Here is a 27,732-nt window from a genome sequence, read left to right as displayed (position 1 = left end):
ATACTGAGAATCAATGTCACGTGTCAATTTCCATCAAGGCCTTTAGGGGACACTGATAAAGGGAGGCCAGTAATGATCAGGTTAAAGTCTGCGTGTGCCTGCGTGTATGAATAGTTGATGAAGATTTAAAAGCATGCAACTATGTGACAAGTTTTGCCAGATATTATATTTTATTCATATGAATCTAAAATGTAGCAAAAATTTCATTATAGGTCTATAATAGAAACCTCTGAGTATAATTGTCTCTTGTACTGAAATTTTGAGGACCTTTACAAAACTTAGCATCCTATAGTCAAAGTACAGTGAAGACTCAAACGGTTTCTTGCAGACACAGAAAACATTAAAATAAAAAAAAAGTGAAAAAAAAGTACTCTGGGGGTGACATCATGTAAAACAATGAGTCATTAAAACAACAGTGACTGAATCAGCTAATTGGACAAGTGGTTCTAACAGTGGAGGAGGCACTGTGCCAGGCGACAAGTCACAACCCACAGAGAAACAACAGGAGGGGACAATAATGACAGAGGCTGCACATAAAAGTGCCAAAATCTGTCATTCCAACAACCCAGCCAATTTACAGGGCGATGCCCACTCAGTTAGGAGACTTACTCTAGCCTGAAACTGGGAAGAGATAAGGGAAACTTCAGAGATTTTTTTATTTTTGTCATCAAAATGAAGGGAGAGGGGGGGGTAACAGAATTCTCCAGTCATGATGACATTTGCACTACTACTAATGTGGGCATGAATCTGCACAGTTGTCTCCATGGGGATTAAGAGATTCTCGTGAAATCACTGCAATACAGCTGCACAGAGCACCTCGTAGCCAGTTTAGTGACTCCTCGTTCCAGCCTAACTTTGCTCGTATAACGGCATTTAAAGTATGGAAGACTAAAGCCGAGCACCTCTGGGTAAATAAGAACGAAGACAGGTTTAAATCTAAAAGAAGTGAATACTTGAGCACAGGGGCAGCAGTACCTTTATTGTAGCTGGATAGATTAGCTGACAACGATTTATCATTCTAGACAACCCTTCTCGTTATTTGCCGTGAAATTAAAGACTTTTTTTTTTTTGCTTGAAAAAAAAAAATAATGCTTTGACGGGATTTCTCTAACAGCTACAAACAGCAGCGAGTTGTCTCTACGTGGACCCAAGTCGCCTTCCTCGCCCCCCTTCACAGCCCAACTCAATGCTCAGTAGTTTAAGTTTGCTTTCCAAAAAACCCCCAAAAAACTTACCGTTTCCCCGGCGAGGAAAACAACCAGCCCGAGGGTCAAAATTATCCAAACGTTCCTCATAATTCCTCTTTGAGAGTTAAAAACGCGTTGTGGCAAACGAAATGTCAAATGTTTCCCCACTCTTCTTCTTCTTTCTCCCTCTCGTTTTCCTTGCACCCAACTCCTGCCGCTTCTCTCTCTCTCTCTCTCTCTCTCTCTCTCTCAGGAGTGGGATCCCACCGGATACGTGTTGCGTTTTGATTATTCCTCCTCCCCTCACCCCGGGCACTTCTTTTTTTTTCTTTCTCTCTTTTTTCTGCTGTGTAAAATCTGACTAAATGTATGTAACCGTACAAATGCGCACGGTTTAACAGCGAGGTCCTCCGCGCTCCGGTGTGTGTCAATGGAATCTGCACGAGACACCTCGCTCGCTCTCGCTCTCCCTCCGCGCGAGCGCTCGCTCAAAATAAGAAAGGGGCAAAGTGTAGAAGCGCGAGCACGTCGCTACCGGCGCTCCGGTGAGTGCGTGCGCTCCTTTCGACCGAGTCACCGCGAGACGCAGAGAGAACTTGCGAGCGAGCGACCAAAAACAAGGCAGTAACGACACTCACAACAAATCGCTCGTGTAGTTTTATTGGTGTACAGTAAGTCTTTATTTTAATTAGTTTACTATTGTCTATTATTTCAACCCGGGAGGTCGGATAACAATTCTGCACGAGGATAAAAAGGCTCGGCTAAATGAGCCATTTATCTCCTTGTCTGCGTAACAATCCTTAATTGCACCGTAATGAGGATTACACAGTTTAATTCAGCAACTGCGCCAATTTACAATCAAGCCTCGAGTTTGTCGTGCAGCATTTCTACCAACGCGTTTGATTAGCTTCTGCAGCTGTATTTTTGTATCAGTAAACAGGCTTTATGTGAATAAAGCGCAAAGCACCCCGTTAGAAACACGCTCACAATATGGGTGGAAATAATGCTATGGGCAAAGTCTCCCCCTGTTGGTATAAGTTGACAACTTTCTCTAGAGGCTTAAATCTCCAATTCTGCAGTTTGTGATGAAAACCAAGGCTGAACATTTAACTTCTGATTCAGAAAAACTACGTTTGCTTTCACCTTCTGTGTACCTTTTTTTCTTCTTTGTTCGCAGATTTATTATGTATGTCGAGTGGTTGCTGGTTGTGGTAAGTCTTTAAGTGTTAGGTAGTTCTTGGTAGAGTATTGCACCATCACTGGTTGTGTTATTTCTAGTGAATTCTTCATATTTGCAAATCATCAGCTCAAGCCTCTGAGGCCACACACACACATTCTGACATCTTCAGATTCACAAGACTAAGTGCGTTTTCCTCCCTCATCTAATCTTATTAAAACAAAATAAAATACTGAAATAAAATGCCATTTGAGGCACAAAGCACGGGCACAAAACTAAATTCCAAGGAAACCTTTCTTTGAAAGATTCCCTGAGCGTTATTGAAAGGCTATTAGACAAATGTGGTATGTTTTAATTACATTTCAATCAGTGGCAGACACTTTTGTACAAAGGGTGGTAAAAATCAGAGCCGGAGCGTATCAAAAAGAAGCCTTTGAGATGGAGAGCTTCAACACGCTGTTCCACTTTCCACCTGACACAAGTGGCACTCCGCTTGTTGGTGAATGAAAGAAAGTTGCAAGCAATCACCCCTTCTTTTTTTGAGGGGTTGGGAGAAGTTGCTGAAGGAAAATCAAGGTAGAAAGAAGATGGTTTTGTACTTTTGCAGTAACATAAGCACCGTTTCCTCCAAATTGCTCACTAACATAAATAATTCACCAGAATATTTTGTGGAAGGAAGTGTCATTTAAAACAAAACTATTTCCAGCTGTTTGCATGGAATTAAAATTAATTTCACTACCCTGTGCTGAGTTGAGAGTGTACAGTCAGTAGATTAATTATTCTTTTTTTCCTTGTGTTTTGGAAAATTGGCTTTAGGTTTCAGGGGCACAATTAAATTCTAGGAATGGTCATGTGATGGTTTACATGAACTAAATTAGGCTTTATTATGCTTTTCTAAAGAGAAAAGCATCATGAAGCATACTGGGATTTAATTCTTTATATCAGAAATGTTAATGAAAAACCTTTACTTGTTTTATCTCCAAATAGTTTGACTGTCATTAAACAGCAAATTTTACACACAAAGTAAGTAAAAATATTCCTCAGATTACATTTTGATGAACAGCCTTTTTAGTTTAACTTAAGTTGTTGTCAGTACTCCCGAGCCAGTTTAACACCTCTGATTATTAATCCAGGCCAGTGAGCAAGAAGCATTAACAGACAAGACAGGTTTCACCCTGTCAAGTATCTGTCAGTTTGCCTGTTATTAGCCACACCGATCTAGAGGAGGAGGAAGGCAAAAGGAACAAGGGAGGAGACAGAGAGGGAAAGTGATATTAATCATCAGGGGGGAAAGACGGTAGCCAAAGAAGAACAAGAGTAGCATGTGACCTTTACAGTTTTCCCTGTGCCTGTCTTCAGATCATTCATCCTCTGTGACCTGAATAAAAACAAGCAAGAAAACTGAATTGTGTCAAAGGCACTTGGGCAGAAATCAAATACACTTCAAAATTTTTGAAATTAAAACGATATCCTGCGACCCATCCCCCGCCCTAATGCTTCCCAGGCTCTCTTTCCTATCCTCACAGGGCTTAAGTCTACTCCTGGTGTCCCAGATTACACAGCCAATTAGGGCAAAGGCAAAGCCCCTTCTGCTTCCAAGCCTGGCTAGGGTAGTGTGTGAGTGTGTGTGTGTGTGGCACTAGTTCACATGATTGTGAGTCTTGTTTCCAACAGCACAAGGACCCATAAATGACAAAGTCAACCGAAGGAAAGCCTTCAAAGACCTAAAATAAATAAAAAAAATCTTGGTGTGGAGCATGCATAATTTTACATATCGCCCAGTTTGAATTATGAACACGCTGAGGTCGACTTGCTTTATTTTTCTATGTGAACTGAATATATTTCATATTCTATAGAAAGGAGACCTTCAAAAGTGTTATGGATTTCATTATATTTTATTCAACAGCACCACCAGCTGGAAGCACTAAACAGATTTATATTCAGAGGCATATCCCAACAAATAGCATGTATGATAACAGTCCAGGAATATGATTTTTGAAAATGAGCCACACATGAAAGACTGAAATCTCAGCTTCTACTTCATTCTTTGCCTTTTCTTTACCTGTGTGATGTGCAAATAGATGTTAGGCCACTGAGAGTACACACATTCACATGCAAGTCATTCAATATGCAACGTTTTCAGTGTGCAGTTTTTAATCTTTATGTGGATGGCGCTTCCATGTCTGAAAAGGCCACCACTTGTGTTCTACGAAGGACAACTCGGTACCTTGAGCACAGATTCCAGAATGATCTGCACTGTTATTAACATCACTGTCTACTTCCTTGTCCTTATCCTCATGAAAGGTTTCTGTTGTCCATAGGGTATCAGCGTACTGTGGCTGAATCGATCCAAAGACTTCCCAAGAATCCCAAACCTGATTAAATGAAAGAAAGATTTTTTTAAAAATAAAAACAATAGTGATATCTTGGAGGAAATATTATCTATAACTTATAACAAAAAAGGAACATCATTTGTATAATTAAAATCTATGAATTATTCCACATTTTAGATCAAATACAAAACGTAATTAGATGGCCCTAAAGATTACAGGTTTCCTTTTCACATTTTTAAAAAATATTTTCATCCTGCATTTCAGTCAGTTAGTTACAGTCGAAAAAAGAAAGTCTTCACAGGACTGTAAGCAGCCCTATGAAAAACTAAGAACATCCTCACTGCTTACATTAGAATTACGAGGGTCAGAAGCAGCCAGGTGGTGCTAATCTAATAGACTTGATTAACTGATCAAGTGCGACCCTCTGTAAAAGCAGATGTTTTTTTAGTTTAAGACAATCCTTAGGAGGACAATAATCTTATCAGCAATAATCTTAGATAAACCACTGTTTTTCTAAGCTCATTGTCCAAACAATCTGGAGTCCATCATTATACAGTGAGAAAGATTACTCACTACATCCCAGCAACTTTACGCCAAGGTCAGACTGTAATGCTCAGAGAAATGACTCTACATACTTCTGTTGGCATGTTAAATGTTATTAAAGATCATAACTGTGCAATTGTTTGCTTGTTTGGAAAGGTTATTAGGAAAAAAACAACTATTTTCTCTAAAAAGAACAGCAGCAAAGCTTAGGTTGTCCTGCTCAAACCATTGGAGTCCTGGAACAATATCCTTTGGACAGACAAGACCAAAGTGGAGATGTGTGGCCATAGTCAGTTGTACCACATTTGATGAAAGCATATCAGCACAAGCACTTCACACCAACTGTCAAGCACAGTGGTGGAGGGTTGTTGATCTGGACTTGTTTTGCACCCATCCTGGAGGGTGGCCAGGACCTGGACACCATCCAGTCATTGAGTCAACCGTGAACCCCTCTGTATGCCAAAGTATTCTGGAGTCAAATGTGAGGCCGACAGCTGTCTGACTGAAACTGGGTCATGCAACAGGACAATAATCTCAAGCAATAATCTACAACAAGACGGCTGAAAAAGACAATAATGAAGGCGTTGCAATGGCCTATTAAAAGTCAAGACCTGAACCTGCTGTGCCAGGGCCATTAGAGAGCAGTGCATAAACAAGAAAGAAGAAGAATGGGCCAGAATTCCTCAACAGTGATGTGAAAGAATGGTAAAATTAAAATTATAAGTTATTGCTTTTTGTTACTGTTAAAAGTTACTGAGTCATGGAGTGTACTTAATTTTTAACTAAGTACACTTAATTTAACCAGATCAGACTCAAAATGCAGAACACAGTCATCATCTCCCTACTATTTATACAACCAAAGGCAGTTTTTTTTTGCAGTAGGTAAGCTCCTGCTAATAGGTAAGGAGGAGAAGTAGGTATCAGATAAGCTGGATCAAAACAAAGGTTAAACTTAAGAAACACTGACAGAAGCACTCGTCTCTTTGTCTTCTGGGTGACTTTTAACAAGCTTGCCATAAGCCTCATTCATGTTCTGTCACACAGCCTTGACCATTGTTTGTGATACGCCTGTAGTCAAACCAACCCATCTTGCCCCTCATCATAGTAAAACACAAAGGACATGAAGTTCTACATCACCTGACAGAGGCCAGCTGCTGGTCGAGCTGCTCCATGAGGGCTTTGGTGTCACAGTACTCGGCCTTCAGAGGGATCTGATTCCTGGCTCGGCTGCCCAGGAACAGATGGGGTGACTGTTCTTTGGGCGAGGGCAGCAGAGACACCATCAGAGGGGATCGCTGATTTACTATGCTGCTGAGGAGTGGGTGCCTTTGGGATGTGCTGATAAAAAGCCAAATCACAGAACAGGTGAGCATTTTAAATAAATGAATAAATAAACATTCTATATTTAAACCCCCAAGAGAAATATGCAAGTGTAAAAAGGGTATATTTAAGGAGAAGGATTGTGTGTGTCATACAGCAGTGTGGACACATTTCTCTCAAATACATTTTAATTACACAGCTTACAGCAGAAAGGCAAACTCTGGAGCTGTTTACATATTTTACAACACTAAAGCCATAATGAATATTTGTCTATATGAAAGCTCATCCAAGCAACATAATTTACACAACAGCTGTGTAAATTATGGAAAAAGACACATTTCGTACTAATTTGTCATACCTATGATCTTTATGGTGGAAACTTAAATACATATCCTGACGTGGTTAATCAGAAAAGCTGTTATGGTAGTAAGACTTTCCAGATCCAGATGCTGATACTAAAGAAAAAAAAAATACAACAAATACGTAGCCTAACACAGCGGTCTCCAACCCCCGGGCCTCGGACCGGTACCGGTCCGTGAGTCGTTTGGTACCGGGCCGCGAGAGTTGAGGCTCAGGTGTGAAATGTATGGTTTTCAGGGTTTTTAATCGGTTTTCAGCGTTATTTTGTTATCGTTTACTCGGTTTTCCTGGGTCTTTTCACGTGTGTTATGAATAAATTTTCTTTTTTTCGGTACCGGTACTAGTTTTATTTTGTTGTATTTATCCGCGACACCTTAAAGGCCGGTCCGTGAAAATATTGTCGGGCATAAACCGGTCCGTGGCGCAAAAAAGGTTGGAGACCGCTGGCCTAACAGATGTTTTAGAGCATTTTCTGTGGGTGATGAAGGCATTTCAAATTGTGTACATCCACCCTCAGGAGGAGAGGAAGCTTCAAGCCTGGCTTTTGATTGTTTGCTTTCAACCTGACAGCAGGAAAGAGCTCCAGGCCTCTGACAGCTTACAAAACTACCCATCTCATGTCCAACAGAACTGAGCTACACAAAGCAGGCTGTCAGATGGTCCCCTCCTATTGGACAAAGCCGTGAATCTGTCTACATCAATCATTTTTCAGTTAGACGTCAGACATGGCATCCATCAAACTCAAATTTATTGTCCGAGCTATTAGCTTGTTTGCAGTGTAATGTGGTGATCCAGGTTAAGACTGGTTACACATACTAATGGTTAAACTAAAAATCAATAACTGTTTAGGCGCTAATTTCCAAATAGCAAATCTGGAAACTGATTTCATGGGATGCACTATATTGCCAAAAGTATTCTCTCATCTGCTTCACACACATATGAACTTGAGTGACGTCTCATTCTTAACTCATAGGGTTTAATATGAGGTCGACCCTTTGCAGCTATAACAGCTTCAAATCTCTGGGAATGATTTCCACAAGGTTCAGGAGTGTGTCTGGGAATTTTTGACCATCCTTCCATTTCTAATTCATCCCTCTTCACTCAGGTGGTCTGAGTGAATACACCAATTTCTTTTCTGCAATGTAGATGAACAGAAATGGTAACCTGGATGTTTGGTCTGTTTCTAAGCATCCACTGGAATAAACTTTAAAAGAGTGAATTTAGGAACAAGCTAAAGCAGAATAACGATCTCCTTTTACCTACAATTTCTTTCCGCCTTACCCTCTAGTCATGATTGCTTTTCACCATTTGTAAATATTTAAAGAATTGCTTGTAAAAATGCCGGCATCAATGGGAAAACCTCAGCAATGCTGTAATTATACACCAAGGCCATTGCATGTGCTGCTTTATAAGCTTTTCTGACTGGCATGTGGGTGAAAACAATAAATATGGAATGGTAACGTCACAGTAGTAGGACTGTGATCAGGAGCATAACTTTACCACACTTTTGTCTACTCAAAGGCATTTTAAATACCTGTTAAATAAAAATATGCAAAGGGGTCTGTAGTAACACCTCAAAACAACCTTTACTTCACATTTATATACCTTTGTTTTAGTGGACTATTATGTCTCATCTTGGAGTGAGCTGCTCCTGTCTCCACTGAACCATTACTGGTAGTTCCCGAGTCGCCGTCAGTCATATTCTTCACTGCCATGTTGAACGAGTCAGAGTACAAAAGACGTCCAACCTCCTCTTGGATGTCCTTCAGGTCCCTCCTGCCAAACGTCACCCAGGCCACGTAGCAGAAGAAGCTGTACAAGCACTAGAAAAAGGGAGACCGAATCAGTTCTTTATCAAGCGGACATTCGTACATTTTGTCCATGTATTCACAGAACAAACATTTAGTATCCCTACTCGCAGAGCAAAGCCCCAGGTGGCACCTTAGTCATCTGTGTTTTTGAAAAGGTCACAATAGCTATTTCTGTTCAAAAGGTCACACACTGAGCAGTCAATAGGCTGCTGCTGTTAGCGTGGCATTGCTCTCCTTGTCAAGCCACCTGGCTAAATACCAGTGAGGACCTGTCAAAGCAAAGCACCTGTGTTGAATCAACATCCCCTACCAGTAACTAATTCATTAAGGACACCAGCTAAAACACCACTCAGTGTGGTTCTGCTCTGCTCCCCGCTGCCTGCATTCACAGATGGTGAACTGGCCTCGACCCTGACCAGCTGAAGGACCCATTTTTGTCTACAGGTGTGACAATACAATTTTGAATCTTTCAAGAACATCCAGCCAAATTCATCAGATTTCAACAAGTTAGACAACTGACATAGGGAACAGTTCCTAACACTCATTAAAAATATATCAATCTGGGTGATCCGTAAGCTTTGAATGTGAGAAACATGTGCAGCACATTGTCATGATTGCACCTTACCGCATGAAGAAGCCACTCTCTTCTATTTGACGATATCTGCCTCCTAGAAATAAACACAGGATATTTGTATTAACAACACACTGGTATTGACTGACTATGAATGACATAATGATTTCAGCATAGAGCCTAACTTTTTGGTTTAGGATTTTTGAGCTGTCTGACCACATTTAAAAAACTATTATTTGCTGTACTTAAACAGCAGGTACCATTTTGCTGATTAAACCCTTTTAAAGACATGACCACAAAGAACAGTATTCAACACCATGCCAATCTGTGATAAAATGTAAGCATGAAAACTGGAAAAGAAATCCAAAGAAACCTTTAAAATCTTCAGAAAGAATACATAAAAAAATCTAGCATCAAGGTGTTAGCATTCTTTAAAATATACCTATTACCTGAATCCAATTAAAGGAAGAAAGCATGTGGATATGGGCTCTCTGAGCAAAGTAAACCCAGAGTTCATATTTTCCAACTCCTTCCTCCCAAACCCAATTCCAAAAAGCGAGACGGTGTGTAAAATGTAAATAAAAATTCATTACATTCTGATTTTATTTATGTTTTATAAAGTGTCTCACTTTTTCTGTATTGTGGTTGTAATGCTAACATGCATGTTTAAAGACTCTTTACTCCTGTGTCTTCCAAGCACAATATATGTACAATGGAAAATTCAAATGGCTAAATGACTTCCTCAACATGTCCTGAAGTTCTCCTGAGGCTTGGTAACGAACTAATCATGTGATTGACCTGTGTTGACCCAGGGTAACATCTAAAACCTACAGGACAACAGCCCTCGAGCCCTGGAGTTGCCCACCCCTGGTCTAATATGTAGCTCTTGGGTTTCTGACAGTTTCTCTGAGAATTGCACAGTCTGCGCTTGAGGTGAATTTTCTGAAACATCCAAAAATGGAAAGATTGGCAGCTGTCTTGGATGTTATCTCCTTGTGAATAATCTTTCTCATTGTAGAATGATGTACATTAAATAGTTTGGAAATGGCTTAACTCTTTTCCTCTAAGATCATGACTGATGTCTTTCATCACTGGCATTGTGTTACTACAGATTAGCAAACTGCCAAAATGTGGGCTTTTAACAAGGTGGTCACACTTGCTGATGATCAAGTAATCAAGCGATTAGCAGCACTTGACTGCTACTTACCCTCTTAATTCCTTTGGAAGCACTAATGTTGTACTTCATTTTTTACACATTGCTTCTGCATTTTGGGTTTAGTTTATGTAAAATAAATAATGACACTGTGTAATATGACACATGTTGTTATAAACCTGAGATTGAATTTACATAATAACGTATATAATCTGACATCTAAGCCCTTAGAATTAAAAGAGGCTACAATTTCTTTTTCATTACTGAGGCTTCAGGAATCTTGATCAGCCACACTGCTGATAACAAACGACAAGAAAAATGGAACAGCAAAAAATAAAAACATTTTTAAATGCTGCAATTAGTGATGTAAATATAATCTCAGCGAAATAATATTCAGTGGCTTCCTTAGACCTCTTTAAGAAAGTCTCACTATTGCTACTCAGTAAGTATTTTTGTTCAAGTATCATAAGTAATACATCTGTATACATAACAAGTATACAACATCGGAGTGAAAATATTACAGAGAAAAGGGGACATTCTCTGCCTACCAGCTGTTCAGTGAGTTTGCTCACTTGTGATATGGGCGATGCTGTTCTCTTTTCAGATCCATCATCAGGCGGAAGTAGCAGACAGCCAACTTCTTTTGAGCCATCTCCTTTTTGGCCCAAGCCTCCACCATCATCTGGTGCTCTGACAGGCTATCACCATTAATGGCATTAAGGAGCCGAAGAGGAAAAAAAGAGAGCGGTAAGAGACACGAAATGGAATTAAACACAGGTGCATGTAAGTAAAATACAACAGGATTCAAACAAAGGTAGAATTTACCAGCTTGTACTCTACTTACACTGCTGTAGGCACAGATTTATTCTTCAGGGTCTTATGTATGAAGAAGCAAGACAGGTAAAGAAGAAGTGTAATGAGGACTTCATCGAGCTCGTCACTCCTGCATCAAGACAAGGGCACAGAAGTATGAGATCTTTTTTATATGATACCTAGAAAAAAAAAGTTATGAATGGATGAGGTCATATTATGTAATTCATTACTTCAATAACTCCAGAAAGCGGAGAGGAACGGGAAGCAAATAATTCTCCTGTAGCAAACCGACAGCCACCTCTACAACACAGAAAGTGTAATCACAAACAGCCATCTAATGTCAGTAGATGTAAAAATATCAACATCTAACTAAATGAATCATTGTTTGACATTTTATGTGAAGACTGGTCTGAGTTTAAAAGCAATTGGTAGAAAAATGTGCACATACAGTTAGGCCAGTAAATATTTGGACAGAGACAATTTTTTTTGGTTAACAATTCTGGTTAAATGAAACAACTCAGATTCAGTTGAAGTGCAGACTTTTAGATTGCATAGAATTGTGAGAAACTAGAGAAACTAAAGCATTTTAACGCAATCTCTTCATTTCAGGGTCTCAAAAGTAATTTGACAAATGAAATAACTCAAAATAAAATGTTCATTTCTAATACTTGGTTGAAAATCCGAACTCATGGACATCACCAGATGCTGGGTTTCTTCATTTTCGGGCCTTTACTGCAGCAGCTTTCAGTTGCTGTTTGTTTGTGGGCCTTTCAGTTCAAAGATTAGTCTTCAACAAGTGAAATGCATGCTCAGTCGGGTTAAGATCAGGTGACTGAACTGGCCATTCAAGAATATTCCACTTCTTTGCTTTAATAAACTCCTGGGTTGCTTTGGTTGTATGTTTTGGGCCATTGTCCATCTGTATTATGAAATGCCACCCTATCAATTTCTCAATTTATTTGGATTTGAGCAGACAATGTCTCTAAACACCTCAAAATTCATTCAGCTGCTTCTGTCCTGTGTCACATCATCAACAAACACTAGTGTCCCGGTGCCACGGGTAGCCATGCACGCCCAAGCCATCACACTGCCTTCGCCATGTTTTACAGATAATGTGATAGACTTTAAACCATGAGCTGTTTCGCGCCTGCTCCATACTTTTTTCTTGCCATCATTCTGGTAGAGGTTGATCTTGGTTTCATCTGTCTAAAGAATGTTTTTCCAGAACTTTGCTGGTGGTTTTAAATGGTTTTTAGCAAAGTGCAATCTAGCCTTTCTATTCTTGAGGCTTACGAGTGGTTTGCACTTTGCAGTGAACCCTCTGTATCTACTTTCATGCAGTCTTCTCTTTATGGTAAACTTGGATATTGATACGCCTACCTCCTACAGTGTTGTTCACTTGGTTGGCTGTTGTGAAGGGGTTTCTCATCACCATGGAAATAATTCTGTGATCATCCACCACTTTTGTCTTCTGTGGACGTCCAGCTTTTTGCGTTGCACCAGTTCACCAGTGCTTTTGTTCTTTCTCAGGATATACCAAACTGTAAATTTTGCCACTCACAATATTGTAGCAATTTCTCTGATGGATTTTTTTCCTGCAGCTTAAGGGTTGTGTCAAGCATTAGCACACAGCAACTAAAATATCTCAGAAAAAGGGTAGCTCTGATTCCTTAGCTTCACAAACGGTTTATTATTTGTTTTTCTTAAAAACATAACACAAAAATATTTGTAAAAGTTTTTTTTTAATGTAAGTTTTGAACCCTTAATTGTCCTCCAATTGTATAATGACCCTCAAATCACACAATATAAGTGTTGTTAGTTCAGCATCATAGTGGGACTTGCGTTTAACATCGTCAATGGTGACCCGGTCCCCTTGTCTCTTCAGCACTGAGGACCTGTACGCATTGAAATGAGCAGGGCTCAGTCTGCTCCCAATCCTTTGGCGCCCTCTGTGGTTCATTGTAAATATGTCAGCCAACCTGAGGACACAGCAGAGATGAACATGTGCAGGTTAGTTCCCTAAAGATCACGAATTACTTAAAAATAAATATATAAATGAGGAGTCTTTTTACTTTCAAGTTTAAGGTACTGTTTGACCCACACATACCACTCTGCTCGCTCCTGAAGCTCTTTAATGTTGTTATTGGTTTGACTCGCCGTCAAAACACTTTCTTCTCTTGGGTAAGAACTAGAAACGGAAGAGAAAAGCTTACCATTGTGATATTTAACACTTTCTCCTGCTCGCAGGTGATGTATACTAGTGGCTTATTGCCTTGCTTTCCTCACCTGATAAACTCCAGCTTTTTAGATTTATCATTCCAAACCCAGCGGCCTAAAGGGGGAATGTTCACCTGAAAAGTACACACGGCGAGTTTGGAGTCTGGCATTTCAAGGTTAACGACGAAAAGGGAGCAGCGGGCTGCTCCCAGTAAATATTACCGCGCGGTAATATTTACTGGCAGAAAAATAAAATTTGATCCCCCCCCCCCACACTTTTTTGTTACAAAAATGTCCAAAAGTTTAAGAATTCTCCCATTTATTTGTTGTAACTTACATTTTTGGAATCCTTTAAATATTTTGTCATTTTTATAACACAAATTTCCCAGAAAGCTTTCACTCCGTTATGCTCCTTCCTGTTTGTTGTTTGCTAATGTTAGCCACGGTATCCAGGCAACAGCCAATGGCGAAAAAGCTGGTCAGAGGCAGTCAGAGCCTTCAGATGCGGATTTCAATTAACTGACTGGAGTGCGGTAAAAGCACAAAAACAAACAAACTTGGATTAATACGCGTGCAGAAGCATTTTAATCGTACAACATAACCCCATGAGGCCATCAGTAGATTATATCCTTGTGCTAATGGTGTTCATAGTGTTTTACACATCACTTTTTCTCCCCGATGATGCTGTTAGGATTTATGTTACTACAACGTTATTTGGCCCCGAAAAAATAAACCGCATTAAATGTCCGATAGTCCCAGTTTATTGCAATTAAAAAAGGGGTCAAAACATATTTAAAATGAACATACAAGTTGCTGTTGTGTTTAGATATACTGCAGGGGTCTAAAGAGTCAGTACATTTTTTGACATCTTTCAAAAGTCAAGCATTAATGTGTGTACTATAGTATATAGTGCAAAAAGTAAAAAAAAAAAGAGAGAGAGAGAGAGAGAGAAGGATATGTGGAGTGTTTTGTAATCATTCTGGAATATCCATTTTCTATTTTAATTCTTTTTTCTGGCTAAGCGCTTGTGTGTTTACCCAGTATCTGCTTTCCTGAGCACTCGAATCTCCTAAGCTTGAATCACTCTTTGGAGTGTTCAAGAAGTCCAACCCCAGTCTTGCTTTTTGTTGGGTCATCCACTGATGTATGTATCACAGCTACTTGAATGTAAGATTAAAATCTCTCCTAATGTTTTGTTTCTGGTTGCTTTACAGAATTTAGCATTAAGTAAATTTTGCTTATGCATATTCTGATTGCACGTGTTTTGCTATTTCACCTCATATAGTATAGTATCAGGTTAAATAAGGGTTTACTGAGAAAAACCATTGTACTGAGAGCGGGTAAAAACCCAAAAAACAATTTTTGTATATGAATAAAAAAGGTCATTTCAGGTCTGAGAAAGTGTTTAATGCCTTTCAGCAAAGCACGAACAGCAGCAGTTATTACTTGTGGTTTTTTTCTTTATGATATGACATGACTGGCGAGCATTTTCTCATATCTTTAGCTGATAATTCCTATCACTTTGTTAGGAAAGTTCATGCAAAGTTGTCTACTTCTCGTGTATGCTATCAAAATTCATCGGTAGTCCGTCTGATAAATGAGGCTCCAGGTGGGGCAAAGCATGCCGACATGGCTACAGTCATTCCTATGACCCCTCTTTGCATACAAAAGGCATTTTGAACTAAGACCAATGATATAATGAGAACTTTAGCGAGAAACTTTAACATTCATATCTGGAGACAGGGCTGAGAACACATGATGTTACAAAACCAGACCTAGCTGCAGTTATCTAAGGGTGAGTGATCACACACAAAAGAATCAGTAGTTAGTCAGAGCTGATTAAGTTAGATTACTGCAGATGCAGTAATCTGCATCTTCTATTGTGCAAATCCACTGCAAGAAAAGATAGTCAAAGCTTCTAGCTCACATGCCTTTGATAACTGGTCCAACTTCTTGAGACAAAGAATTTCTCTTTTGTCACGTGAGAAACCAAACTGTGATGTCTGAAACTTGCCAAATGACTTGCATAAAACGAGAAGCTTTTTAAGGTAAATAATCAGATTTTTCTTTTTTAGTGATGTAAATAAACTTGGAAATATATTGATATCATGGCTAGAAGCAATTTATTCACCCAAAACATACGGAAAAGTTTCACAATGTAAGTTACCCTTTATTAGTCCCACATTCACATCCTTCTTTATGTTGTTGTGTACCAATGATTCATAAAACAAACCAGTGAGGCAAATAACACCAAAACAGTGACGCTGTGTAGCCAAAAACCAGCTGCGGTTTGAGGGTAAATATTTTCTTATCAGATGGGGACATTATTTCCAAGAACACCTTTGCTTACAAATCTGGAAGTATTAATCATACAGTGCATAACAAAAAGCAAATGTCTTTCTTCTTTTTTTATGGTTCCATAGAAGAAGGCCCCTCCTCTGTGGAACTAACTCCCAGTTTGGATTTGGGACACTCACCCTCTGTACTTTTAACGAGTTAAAAACGTCCCTTTTTTTTTTCAGCTTGTAGAAGAGCTGGATCAGGTGAGCTTGAACCCTCCGTTCGTTTCACTGCAATAGACTTAAGCTGCTGGGGACCACTCACAATGCACTGAGAGTTTCTTCTTCACTCACCTTTTCTTTTCAAATCAGTTATATTAAAAAGGATGAATCACAGTTGCACCAGGTTATTAGATTAATGCACATGGACAGAGCCAGGAAAGAGTCCAGTATCATTTATATTGTTGACTCCTGAAAACTGGCCATTGGCTCACAATTAAATTCGAAAGCGTCAGATGCTGTAGATGTGGACTGGTCGGAATTAGCACTACTTATAAATCCAACAGGACTCTTGGGATTTAGGCCCCTACATTCTATATATGGTTTTATTTTTAGTATGTCCTAAAAGAATGCAATTAATAAAAAAATACAACAAAAACAGCTATCAAACTCGTAAAAAAAAACCCTCACACATTTTGTAAATGTTTTATAAGTAATTTATTAACATTTAAAGTGTATAACAACTGAGGCGTTATAAACATTTTGTTCTATTTTAAAAGTATTATTTTTAAAAGCTTTCAGGAACTGAAAAAAACTCATTTAGCACTTTACTTTTCTCCCTAGGATTTCCTTCACCAGGATCGGCTTTCTTAAGGTCTTTAAACTGGGATCCTAGTCTTTAGCTGCTCTTCGGAGTGATGAGGTACGCATTTTGAGTACATTTATCCAGCCACCACTGTCGCTGTAGGTCTGTCATGGCATCCATTGACTGCAGCAACTCTATGTCACAGCTGCTTCCTGAAATAAAAATAAAAAATAAAAAAAAATCAGGAAATTTCTGGAAAAAAGACCCACAAATTTAACAAATTCTGCACATATCTATTTTGTATTTTGGTTAATTTCTAGGCAGTGGTTGTATGATTGTGTGCAAAACTGCTCAGCCATAATTATTTTCATAGTACTCACCAAACAGACTGTAACTGCTCATCAGGTACAAAAAAAAGGAGGACCTAAGAGATGAACAGATTCAAAAATAACTTTAAACCTCCCTAATGGAACTTTCACACCAAATGCAAAGCAAAGCATAAGGTTTCACCTCACATTACTTGTTTAAACACAAATATTTGCAGCCAATGGGAAGACTGCAGATCGTTGGAATCAAGCTACAGTAACACATTTCCATAACCTGCCAGCAGGTCCTTCAATATTCACTCACTTTTCTCCAAGCCTGCTCCTTTATTCCTGCCTTTTTCCAAAAACCAAAATTGAACCAAATAGCTCCAGCTGACCTCAAACTGTATCAATAAGCTTGCCTTCCTTTTCTGATTGTTGGGAGCATCAGCATCAGTTTAAAATGAGGCCTTAATCTCTGCTGGGTTGGGGTCCAACTTGTTTGGACTAGTTTTCTGAAAGTATTTCGGGACACAGTTTTTACTTTCTTACGCCACTGAGGTAGATAAAAGTGGGGTCTTTACTTGTGCACTTGGGGCTGATGGAAAACAATTTCGTTCCGTTGCCAGTATTCTTCCCATTCACCGAGGGCCATGACCCGATCTGCCTGCTGGCCAAGCATGCTGGTTTGCCTTACCCCCACCACAAGTGGATAAAGAAGAGCACTTAGACAAAGAGAAAAAGAATTGTTTGTGAAAAGTGTTCATGTAGCTGGATACGAGATGAGAATGGATGATCCGCACAGGATTACATATACACATGTGCCTTTAGAGAGTATTTACAATGCATGCAAGGTTAAAAAGCCCGACCAAAGACTATTTGATCCTACTGGTAAGTAATCAGCTAAAGCCAGAGCAGTCACAGTTAGCCAAAAAGCTGTATGTAGAGTACACAGTTTTGTGCCAAAAAGTGGTCATCTGCCAAAAACTAAGCAAATAAATAAAAAATGATTGTACTATCAAAACTGTAAATGAGTTCTTAGTCCTAAATCTGTCGAACATGTCGCTCATGAATGATGAATAAATATAATAAATAATAATAAAATAAATATCAAGGCAGTTTTTGGTAAAATGAATTTTTATATATCCTTCATTTATAAAAATAAAAATAAAAATGCCACTAATAGTAAAACTGTCTTTTTCAAGAGACATCTGACCAAGAGGTCAAATATAAGATGACACAATAAATTATTTCAAAACAAAAAAAAGTACACCCTTAAACAAATTCAGAGCATTCAGACTTCTTTGGTAGAAGTCTATCAGCATGACCTATTGTGACTCTGCAATATTTGCCCGCTCTTCCTTGCAAATGTGTTCCAATTTTGTCAGATTGTGAGGTCTGGGCTCTTCCTGGGGAATTGCAAAAGTTTAATTTCCTTCCAGTGAAGCAATTCTTTTGTTGATTTGGATGCATGCTTGAAGTTAATGTTGTGAAATTCCTCTTCATCTTCAACTTTCTAGCAGGCACCTTTGGGGCCAAAAGTGACCGGGATTTGGAACTGTTCATTACTCACTTTACCTTGACTAAAGCCTCACTTCCAGCTAAAGAAAAGCAACCCCTAAGCATTATACTGAAAACCACCATGAATCACCATGGGTATGGTGTTTGTTTGGGGGGGTTTTTGTGATGTAAAGTGTTATTTTTGTGCCAAATCTGCCTTTTGGAACCATGTCCACAAAGTTTAACCTCGATTTCATCAGACCATAAGACATTTTCCTGCATGCTTTTGGGAAACTACGGAGCCCCTCTGATGACATGGTCCAAAAAATAAATAAATTTTGGCCACAAAATACTACTTCGTGGGCATGAAATGGGTATAACCTGCGAACGAAATGCTAATTTGTGGGCACGAAACACTTGACCAATAACCGTGATCCTTCCCAGGCCCTTGCAGTTGGTTGACAATAAAATCTATCCCGGCGTCCATGTCGTACTTACGTTACGCACACGTTATACCTATTTCGTATATAGACTCACCCCCTTGCTCACTCCCTCCCTCCTGTGCTGAATCATAGAGCGAATGAATCACTCAGGACTCACTAACCCCCTCCCTCCTGTGCTGTCAGCAGCTGTGTCCCAAAACGTCGGCTGCATCCTCCGGAGGCCGCATTTGAAGGCCGATTACGTCACAGCCAGGCAACGAAGGCTGTCCCAATTCATCGACTCCTCCAAATGCGGCCGACAAATGTGTCCTTCATTTCCCCAAATTTGAAGGATGGGTCGGGTGTGTCCTTCGTGGCCCACCATACCCCAGAATTCATACCCCAGCCAAATTTCAGCTGCCAACAATGGCGGCCGCTACTAAGTTTTCAAATTAGTCTTATTAATCTTTCTGGGTTGCAAAATAAACTTTTAACACATTTTCAGGCGAGAAAGTAGCTGTGTAAATCTGTTTGGTTTATCAAGACATCGTATATTTGCAAAAGTGTGCCGACGTTTTCGGAGACGTCTGTTACCCACCCGCTCGATAGCTAGCCGGGGGGTTCAATGGTCACTCCAGCCGGCGAGAGCAACGGACTCCCGGCTTCATCGTTTTCAGACCTCTGCTCTTTTGCTACTCAGGTTAAAAATGATATACAAGTCACTTGGATACCATAAAAATGTAATTGTTTGCCTTTTTTCGGTGTTTTATTTGTTCCGGAGTAAATCGGTTTGGCTGAGATCAAAGTTATTAGATTATTAGATTAAATAAAACTTTATTAATCCATCGGGTGGGTTCCTCCGGGATTTTTACACAGCTGAGTAAACGTTAAACAGAAAACTGATTAAACAGAAGTGTGAGACGGTCGAGAATTTACGCCAGTGTCCTGTTATATTTTAGATAGATATGTTTTAGACAAGGAAAAGCTTGAAAAGGGACCTTGAAAGTGCATAAAAAGTGCTTGAATTTGACCCTGAAAAAGGCGTATGAACCCTGATTTATGGTTTTTTTACACATACGAGGTGGGCAGCCTGTGGGTTACAAGCAGATAGAAAGTTCTTCTTTTCATTACAAGCTTGCCTCCACCCACCACTATATAAATGCATTCCGTTACTAGTTGGATAATCTTAAAGGTTTTTATTTTATTGCGCCTGTAATATGAGAAAGTAAAATAAAGCCGCTATTGGAAAAAGAAATAGCTCTTTACTGAGAAAATAGTTATCAAGATCACATTGTCATAATATTTAAGACAGAATTCAAACTATGAGTTTGTCTGTGAAAAACTAACTGCCGCGATCATTCTGTCTCTCTATACAGCATGCGCTCCGATCTCCGCCGACTCATCAGAAATCTGCTGCGTCACCCCCCTGAACTCTCCATGCCCCTGGAACCCTCCCTCTCTGACCCCCCCAGGAACCACCCCTCCTTACGATTAGTCACACATATGAAATCGATTAGACACTTCCCCCCTCCCATCACCCGATGCAATTCGTTGCGCTTATGGATCATATTACACACATCTGGATTCGATTAGTCATTTCCGGAGTACTTCCGGTAGGGTCAAAAGGTCAAGGCTAGGGTCATCAATCAAATTTTGAGACAAGCAGGGTACCTATTTTTTTGAAGTGTGTGTATTTTTTGTTTTTTTATTTTTTTAATGAAGTAGAAACTACGGAAAAAAGACCTATGCCAGAGCGCCTCAGTGTAAAACCGGGATTTCTTAAACACTTGCGCCGCTGTGCGTCCGGAAAACACCTTTCCCTTCCGTCCTTCCTTATGACAGGCGAACGTGGCTCATGGGGTTGGGAAGCGCATCTGTAACCGGAAGGTCGCCGGTTCGATCTGGTCGTTGTGTCCTTGGGCAAGACACTTTACCCTACCGCCTACTGGTGTTGGCCAGAGGGGCTGATGGCGCGATATGGCAGCCTCGCTTCTGTCAGTCTACCCCAGGGCAGCTGTGGCTACAACTGTAGCTGCCTCCACAAGTGTGTGAATGCGAGAGTGAATAGAGCGCTTTGATTAGTGACAGCTGCCACAGTTTGAATCGTGATTGCAGCAAGCGTTTAAAAGAGAAAGAAACAGAGGGGTCCATGATGGAAATAGTGCATTATTTATATCGCAAAGGAATACATGGGCAATTTGAAAAGCAAATTCTGGTATGCATATAACTCACAACTGAAGATAGAGTTTATATAGCATTTTAACACAAGGTTATTTAATTAAAAACGAGAATAATAAAATCTCAAAATACAAGGAAGTAAAATGTATATTCTCATATGAAAAAAAGAGTAATGTTTACTGTAGTCTGAAAATAAAATCTAATATTTTACGAGACGAGCCTTTATGAAAAAACCCTGCGTACCCAGAGACATCTGCATAAAAGGTACCATCAAATTAGCCAAGAGTTCTAATCACACACACACAACATTCACATTATCTTCTTTTGTTGTATTCCTTTGCTTAATCTTGAGCAATGATTTAAGAACTCGAGATACTGTTACTCAGAATGCTGAGTAACATTTTTCTGACGTAACATGAATGCATCATCAGGCTCCTCCAAAACCAGAAATAAAACCCGCTTCTCGCACTTTATAAACACTGAGAGACAGCCGACCGAGAGCTCAACGGAACGCCTCGCCTTGCAGACACAACTCGGGGTAAGAATTCAGGCGAGCCTCGCTGCGTTTATTGATCGGAGAGCTTGCCCGGTCAGCTGTGTTGCTGAACAAATATTAGCAGCCTTCATTCAGGAGAGACACGCTTTGAGTTTACGGGAAAACGTGCGGTTCTAATGTCTTTTCACGAGTACTGTGGTTGTTTTTATGCTGCGCTATTGCAAGGCAAGCGAGGATCTGACATTGTTATTGTTATTGTTATAAACTATTACATAATTATTCATTTCCGCTTAAGAATGACGCTTTAACGACGCTGTTATTCAAACCATTTGTTTGGTTATAGTTTCCCCTTTACGCCATAGTTTAGTTTATAACGGGACAACAAGCTCGTGCAGATCCACGATTAATGCAGATGATTTTCTACCAGAAGGTTCAAATGACCCATCGGTTGGGTTTTGTAACCCTGCAGGTGACAGCTCATGGACCACACGTGCTTACATTTTGCCGTTGCTGTAGGTGTCTTTATGTGCAAGACCATAATCCTGTGCGGATTATGCATTCTCTTCCTGTCTCCAGCGACATGAAGTGGTTTTTTTCACAAACAATTCTTTTTCTCATGTCTAGCTGCTCTCCTTTAACCGCTGATCGTCAGGCAAACATAACCAGCATGCTGGAACAGCAGGCAGATCGGGTCATGGCCCTCGGTGAATGGGAGGAACGCTGGCAACAGAACAAAATCGGCTTCCATCAGCCTGAAGTGCACAAGTAATGACCCCACTTTTTTATGTAGTTCAGTGGAGTGAGGGTGCAAAAGTAGCCCAAATGCATGTAAGACTTGTGAAGATTACATCAACTATAAAGATGCATCACCACCTAAAGCTGTGTCCTGTTAAAAGCTTTAGAAAGTGAGCTTAGATTATCTATTTTTAAGACAAGTACCATCAATACGGCTGATCCAGACATCACCAGACATCACCTCAACATGAGATTGCAGCAGGAATGTGTATTTTGCTGTTAATACTGTTTTTCTAACAGAATGCTGAAGAAAAACATTGACAAAGTTCTCAATGGACGAACAGGAGTTCGCTTCTTCTTCCCTCTGTGTGGGAAAGCAGTAGATATGAAGTGGTATGAAAACATCTTACTAAATTAAATTAAGTTGATCAGTATTAGTGTCAGTTGTCATCTTTGCTAACCTTTTGTTTTTTCGTGATTCTCAGGCTAGCAGACATGGGCCATGCAGTGGTTGGAGTGGAGATTTCTGAAAAGGCTATTCGTCAGTTTTTTGAGGAGAACAACATGACGTACAGTGAGGAGCCTGTGCCTGCTATACCCGGAGCAAAGGTTTACAAGGTTGGTGAACTTCATGTGTGCAAACACGACCACTAAATGATCTAAGCTGAGGTAGTCAGTGTTATTGCTTCTCAGCAATTCAGTGTCTTTACGCTGAATAGAGTTTTTTATGGTGATGCCTGAGTTTATTATGTGCATGTGAGCAGCTCTTTCTTCTGAAAACCGTTTTGATCTCAGTGAGATTTTGGGCAGAATGGCTGCAAGCTACAAGAAAGTTATATTGCTTACTTTAAAACAGACACAAGTTGTTCATCCATGCTGTCTTTTGTTTTTAGAACTCAGAGAAAAACATCTCCCTGTATCAGTGTAACCTGTACAACTTCTCCAAGTGAGTAAACTACATATTGTTTTATGCTTTTTAAAATAAAATAATTAAAATTACTGTTAAATTGAGTTCCTTTCTAACTTCACAGTTCCATCGAGGGTCAGTTTGGAGCAATTTGGGACAGGGCCTCTCTCGTGGCCGTCAACCCAGGAGACAGAGAAAAGTAAGATGAGATGAAGACCCTCATTTTAAACCCTTAGAATGACATTTATTTCAAACTAAATAAACTCCAAAACATTATGTTTTACACAGTTTGATACTGTATTATATAATGTACCCATACACGGATGTCCCATGCCAATGCTATTCTTTTATTTTGTAGGTATGCAGCTCTCATTATTTCTTTGATGGCAAATGACTGCAGATACCTCCTGGACACTTTACTGTACAATCATGATTTATATCAAGGTATTCTATATCATTTCTATATTGTGTGTGTGTGTGTGTGTGTGTGTGTGTGTGTGTGTGTGTGTGTGTGTGTGTGTGTGTGGTGTGAGAGAGAGAGAGAGAGAGAATAGACATAAAATACCATATTTTAAAATCTGTTGATCTCTTAGGGCCTCCCTTTTTCGTGCCTGATGAGCAGGTGCATAGTCTGTTTGGTGAGTACTATGAAAAATAATTATGGCTGAGCATTTTATATATTAACCAAAATACAAGTGATAACTGACAGATTTGTGCTATAACTCTACAAAATATGGGGTCTTTTTTCCAGATAATTAGAAACGTTTTTAATTGTGTATTATTTTGTTTTACTTTCTGTAAATTCAGGGAGCAGCTGTGGTATAGAGTTGCTGCAGTCAGAGGATGCTCTCACGGACAAACAACGAAATTGGGGACTAGATAAATTTCTTGAAAATGTGCACCTCATCACGCCAAAGAGCAACTAAAGGCTCAGAGTTTAGAGAAAGAAGAAGAAAATCCCCGGGAAGGAAAAATAAAGTGGACAAGTGAAGTGCCTGAATTCAAGAGAATTTATAATTCTCCTTTTTATTTGTTGTTGTTATGGATCAAATAACATGATCATTAAAAAACACGATCGTAAAACAAGATGTCTGGTGTTTTTAATGAGTTTTGTAGCTGTTTAATTTTATTTATGACTTTTGCACTCAAAACAAAACATAGAATTCAGAAAATATTAATTCTATGATAAACAATCCACTGAATTTAGAATATGTCGAAAGGCTAAACTGTGGGAGTCACCCCTGCGTAAACCTTTTATTCAGTCGTGGCCCAAAGAGAGTGCAAGGAACACTGACAAACAGTCAAAACTGGCTTCTGTCGGTCTCAACTGCACAAGTGAAGACTTAATTTTATCTATCGTCCTATTAGAAAACAAAATAATTTAAATATGTGTCTAATGTGTGTGACATGGCAAGAATACTTCAACTAGAAATTTACTTTAACCTCTCCACCAATCACCCAAAGAAGTGTCCCCCAAAAAAATGTATTTCCCACCTAAATTCCGCTAATCACTGCACCCCTCTCACGGTGGTACATCCCATCTGTCGTCATTCATTTAAAAGTCAATGATTTTTTTTACTTAAATCATGGCTTATGGTTGACCAGGGAATGACTCTTTGGCAGATGACATTAGTACTGCACCCCAGAGATCTCCTGTATTCACTTACTTTCTGTCATGTGTAGGCTGTGTGCAGGCAGGATAGCAGGACCCAAAGTCCAGACCTATGGAGGCAAATGTGAACTCAAACTTAGATTTATTGCAAACATAACCAAAAAACTAAACTCAAAACTACAAAAACCAAACAGGCTGACAGGCAAAACACACAGCATGGGATAATGGAGATCACGACACAGACAAAGGAAAACACAGGGCTTAAATACACAGAGGGATAGTGATGGTAAATTTGATTCTTTTTACTGAATCGAGTTTTAATGAGTCACTCACCAAAGTGAATCGGTTTTTTGAGTCATTTGATTCACTGAGTCAGTTGACCAGAGAGTGCAAAAAATGTACATTTTCACTCAAACTTAATTTGTTTCTCTTTTCATGTAAATCCTACTGCTAAGATGAATGATTCTAAAAAAAACAACTATTTTATAGAGCAAAAAAGAGCAAAAATATTTCTAAAATTAAGCAATTTCCTATCAAAATTGCTTAAAGTATGAAATATTCATATACAAATACACATAAATGTGTGTACTGTCTCAGTGTGAGCTTGAAGACATTTATAATGTTTAAGTAGTTTAATGTGTAGGTGCTGAAACACATTTTGAATGAAAGCCGGGGAACTTTGGTAGCACAGAAACAAGTGGCTATTCTTTGTGACCATATGGATCACTCATATTACCATTATTTCACCCAAAGGCACCAAGTTAATACTAAAAAAGCTGCAGCAATACACACAAATATAAACAGTACTTGGTGACAACTTTGCTTTTAGCCTTTAACCCTCTGGGGTCCAGGGTATAATTGGCCGTTTTTGACTACTTTTGATTTGGCCTCTATATTTCACCTTTAAAAACTGTTTATCTTGCCAATCTGTTATTTTCTCATTTTGACAAACTGTATCAGCACAATTTATCTAAATTCAGACAAAATTTAAAATACGAGTAGAAAGTGATATTTTTGACTGTAAAAACCACAAGCATGTTTAACGAATCATTTTCATAACTTGAAATGCAAAAAGAAATTGTACATTTAAAAAAAAAAAATATGCACAAGTTTTGCAAACAAAGTTATATGGTACTATTTACCTAAAAATGCAGCCAAGGCGCAGACGTTTTTTAAATATTCATTTAAAACTATTTACAGGAAAATCAGGTGTTCTGCATCAAAGAAGAAGACACACAAATTATTTATGCGACTCCAAAAAATAGTTTGTGTCCACTATAACACAAATGAGAACAGCACAGGGATAAACCTGCAGGTGTGTCACTCAGCGTTTACACTGCAATCTGCCTTTGGTGGCTTTTTTGCAGCAACTGTGACATTCAGAGCTGACACACAAAACAAAACAACGACTACACTACACACTAACTACACAAGACAACACACTAACTTGAGACTCCAAACACGGTAAACGTCACAAATCTCTCGCGTATCAAAACTCTCTCTCTCTTTCGCTCACTCGCTCTCTCTCACTCCTAAAACGTCCCCCTCTTCCCAAAAAAACAAATGCCACATGTTGCCATATCATTTTTTGATTGGTCGACATGGTACATTTTTCCACCAATAGAGAAGGAGTGTTTTTTCTTTCTCTTTTTTCACTCACAAGCAAAGCGTGTTTGCTAGCGCTCTCCTTAGAAAACACCGTTTTTACCGTTTCTTCCCTGAGTAAACGCCACTGTTGTATTCAGAAAAAAATACCCCATCGGTTTTACGTGGCCTATCAACACAATTTAAAAACTGGTATATAGTTTGAAGTCCGCATGCTCGACCCAAGTTAAAATGGAGACTGGGTCCGTCGACCCCAGAGGGTTAATTAGAAAGCCTTAAGTTGGCTAGTTACGTATCGGGCTAATGTTTAAAGCTTTCACTTGAGCAAAGTAACTCATATCACTGCTAAGTAATGTTAGCTAAGTTCACAGCATATTCCATAATAGCGCTGCCATACTGCATCACACTCAGTGCATTTCAATCATTGCTCCAGCGAGTTTGACAGCTAGCAAAATAATCATAATTTAAAAAAAAAATAGCATGTGTAACGTACACCTACTGGAAAATTATTTACTAGAACTCACCTATCATGCGACTGTCTTTTTCCATCAAACACTCATTAAAACAGCAACCTACAGGTATGTTAGCGCACTCATCCCCGACTGTCCGAAGGAGGGGCGGGGTCACACGTTGAAACAGAGGCGCAAGGCAGCCCAGGCCGGGAAATTTTGGTTTTACATTTTGCGACTCATTTTATTTTTATATCTGATAAGAAAACCATTCAGTGAGATACTTATTTGTGGTGAATGAAATACAGCTACACTTTCAAGCACTTATAAGCACAACATCTGAAATTCAAGCACTTTTCAAACCTTGAAAAGACAACATTAAAATCCAAGCATTTAAGGATTTCAAGCACCCGTACGAACCCTGATAAATAACCCTTAGTGAAAAAAGCACCGCGCCCGTACTCAGAAATCGGCGCCAAATAATTTTATTAAAACACCCTCGGATGTGGTATTGTGAGGTAAAGACTTTTCTTTTCTTTTTTTGTAGAGTCACTTTTCCGACAGGTTTTCTCATTAGCAGAAAACTCTCGACAGACAGAAACTCTAAAAGTCGGTCTTGTTTTACGGACATCAAGGAGGAGTCAACAACCCCTCTAATCATTTCTTAATGCCTCTAGCCAAGCAAAGAATTTCATAAAGGCCCCAACTCCTTGTACGTGCAAAATAACCCCGAGTAAAAAAAAGAAAGAAAAAAAAGCACATATTCAGAACTCTATCCCAAATATTTTTATTAAAACACCTCGATGAGGTATTTTGGGTTTGTGCAGCCACTCCTTCTCAGACCTTCTCAGATCAAAGTAAAGAGTTTTTCTTCATTTTTTTAAGCTACTTTTACAACAGCTTTTCTCAATAGACTGAAAAACAGAAACCCTAAAAGAAAACTGCCTTGTTTTA

General features: G+C 39.3%; 4 protein-coding genes across 8 annotated transcripts in view; 1 reads left to right on the top strand and 3 right to left on the bottom strand.

The window, feature by feature from the left end:
• Positions 1 to 1,691, bottom strand: part of sdc2 (syndecan 2) — a 42,861-nt gene extending 41,170 nt beyond the window's left edge. The window contains exon 1 of the mRNA XM_005936288.2: positions 1,236 to 1,691. Within this exon, the coding sequence (XP_005936350.1) occupies positions 1,236 to 1,295 (60 nt within the window). The 5' untranslated portion in view covers positions 1,296 to 1,691. The remainder of the gene's footprint in view (positions 1 to 1,235) is intronic.
• Positions 1,692 to 2,516: 825 nt separating this feature from the next.
• LOC102296113 (protein phosphatase 1 regulatory subunit 36) lies at positions 2,517 to 13,925 on the bottom strand. Of its 3 annotated transcripts, none has more exons than XM_042226191.1 (12): positions 13,823 to 13,925; positions 13,555 to 13,619; positions 13,376 to 13,456; positions 13,111 to 13,247; positions 11,499 to 11,568; positions 11,300 to 11,398; positions 11,028 to 11,153; positions 9,357 to 9,399; positions 8,526 to 8,743; positions 6,378 to 6,578; positions 4,592 to 4,739; positions 2,517 to 3,742 (listed from the first exon to the last, which is right to left on the bottom strand). In XM_042226191.1, the coding sequence occupies exons 1-11, from the start codon at positions 13,850 to 13,852 to the stop codon at positions 4,640 to 4,642; spliced, it is 1,170 nt and encodes a 389-aa protein (XP_042082125.1). In that variant the 5' UTR covers positions 13,853 to 13,925; the 3' UTR covers positions 2,517 to 3,742; positions 4,592 to 4,639. The 3 variants fall into 3 exon arrangements, with proteins under 3 accessions (XP_042082125.1, XP_042082124.1, XP_014193562.1); XM_042226190.1 differs by lacking the exon at positions 2,517 to 3,742 and adding an exon at positions 3,759 to 4,426; XM_014338076.2 differs by lacking the exon at positions 2,517 to 3,742 and having other exon boundaries at positions 3,759 to 4,739.
• Positions 13,926 to 16,520: 2,595 nt separating this feature from the next.
• On the bottom strand, positions 16,521 to 27,477 carry LOC106632333 (probable thiopurine S-methyltransferase). Its single transcript, XM_042226206.1, has 4 exons — positions 26,854 to 27,477; positions 24,780 to 24,834; positions 16,950 to 16,993; positions 16,521 to 16,781 (listed from the first exon to the last, which is right to left on the bottom strand). The coding sequence occupies exons 1-4, from the start codon at positions 26,876 to 26,878 to the stop codon at positions 16,663 to 16,665; spliced, it is 243 nt and encodes an 80-aa protein (XP_042082140.1). The 5' UTR covers positions 26,879 to 27,477; the 3' UTR covers positions 16,521 to 16,662.
• On the top strand, positions 21,415 to 24,072 carry LOC102299307 (probable thiopurine S-methyltransferase). Of its 3 annotated transcripts, none has more exons than XM_042226203.1 (9): positions 21,415 to 21,512; positions 22,095 to 22,235; positions 22,506 to 22,598; positions 22,691 to 22,823; positions 23,099 to 23,151; positions 23,237 to 23,311; positions 23,471 to 23,556; positions 23,706 to 23,750; positions 23,920 to 24,072. In XM_042226203.1, exons 2-9 carry the CDS (start codon positions 22,138 to 22,140, stop codon positions 24,036 to 24,038), a joined length of 702 nt encoding a protein of 233 aa, XP_042082137.1. In that variant the 5' UTR covers positions 21,415 to 21,512; positions 22,095 to 22,137; the 3' UTR covers positions 24,039 to 24,072. The 3 variants fall into 3 exon arrangements, with proteins under 3 accessions (XP_042082137.1, XP_042082138.1, XP_042082139.1); XM_042226204.1 differs by lacking the exon at positions 21,415 to 21,512 and adding an exon at positions 21,528 to 21,695; XM_042226205.1 differs by lacking the exon at positions 21,415 to 21,512 and adding an exon at positions 21,715 to 21,982.
• Positions 27,478 to 27,732: the final 255 nt, after the last annotated feature.

The sequence above is a fragment of the Haplochromis burtoni genome, unplaced genomic scaffold (genome assembly GCF_018398535.1).
Source record: "Haplochromis burtoni strain Fernald_Lab_line unplaced genomic scaffold, NCSU_Asbu1 Contig_200, whole genome shotgun sequence".
NCBI classification, from domain to species: domain Eukaryota; kingdom Metazoa; phylum Chordata; class Actinopteri; order Cichliformes; family Cichlidae; genus Haplochromis; species Haplochromis burtoni.
This window is presented reverse-complemented; position numbering and strand designations above follow the sequence as displayed.

Coding starts and splice junctions, on each gene's coding strand:
- LOC102296113 (XM_042226191.1), bottom strand. CDS start 13,852: ATGACAAAATATTTAAAGGATTCCAAAAAT. Junction 11,399..11,498: donor CGCTTTCTGGAGTTATTGAA/GTAATGAATTAC, acceptor GTCTTGATGCAG/GAGTGACGAGCTCGATGAAG. Junction 8,744..9,356: donor GAGAGTGGCTTCTTCATGCG/GTAAGGTGCAAT, acceptor CCCTTTTTCTAG/TGCTTGTACAGCTTCTTCTG.
- LOC102299307 (XM_042226203.1), top strand. CDS start 22,138: ATGCTGGAACAGCAGGCAGATCGGGTCATGGCCCTCGGTGAATGGGAG. Junction 22,599..22,690: donor AAAGCAGTAGATATGAAGTG/GTATGAAAACAT, acceptor CGTGATTCTCAG/GCTAGCAGACATGGGCCATG. Junction 23,751..23,919: donor GCAGGTGCATAGTCTGTTTG/GTGAGTACTATG, acceptor CTGTAAATTCAG/GGAGCAGCTGTGGTATAGAG.
- LOC106632333 (XM_042226206.1), bottom strand. CDS start 26,878: ATGGAAAAAGACAGTCGCATGATAG. Junction 24,835..26,853: donor AAAAGACAGTCGCATGATAG/GTGAGTTCTAGT, acceptor TTGCCTCCATAG/GTCTGGACTTTGGGTCCTGC. Junction 16,782..16,949: donor GAGCAGTTACAGTCTGTTTG/GTGAGTACTATG, acceptor TTTTTATTTCAG/GAAGCAGCTGTGACATAGAG.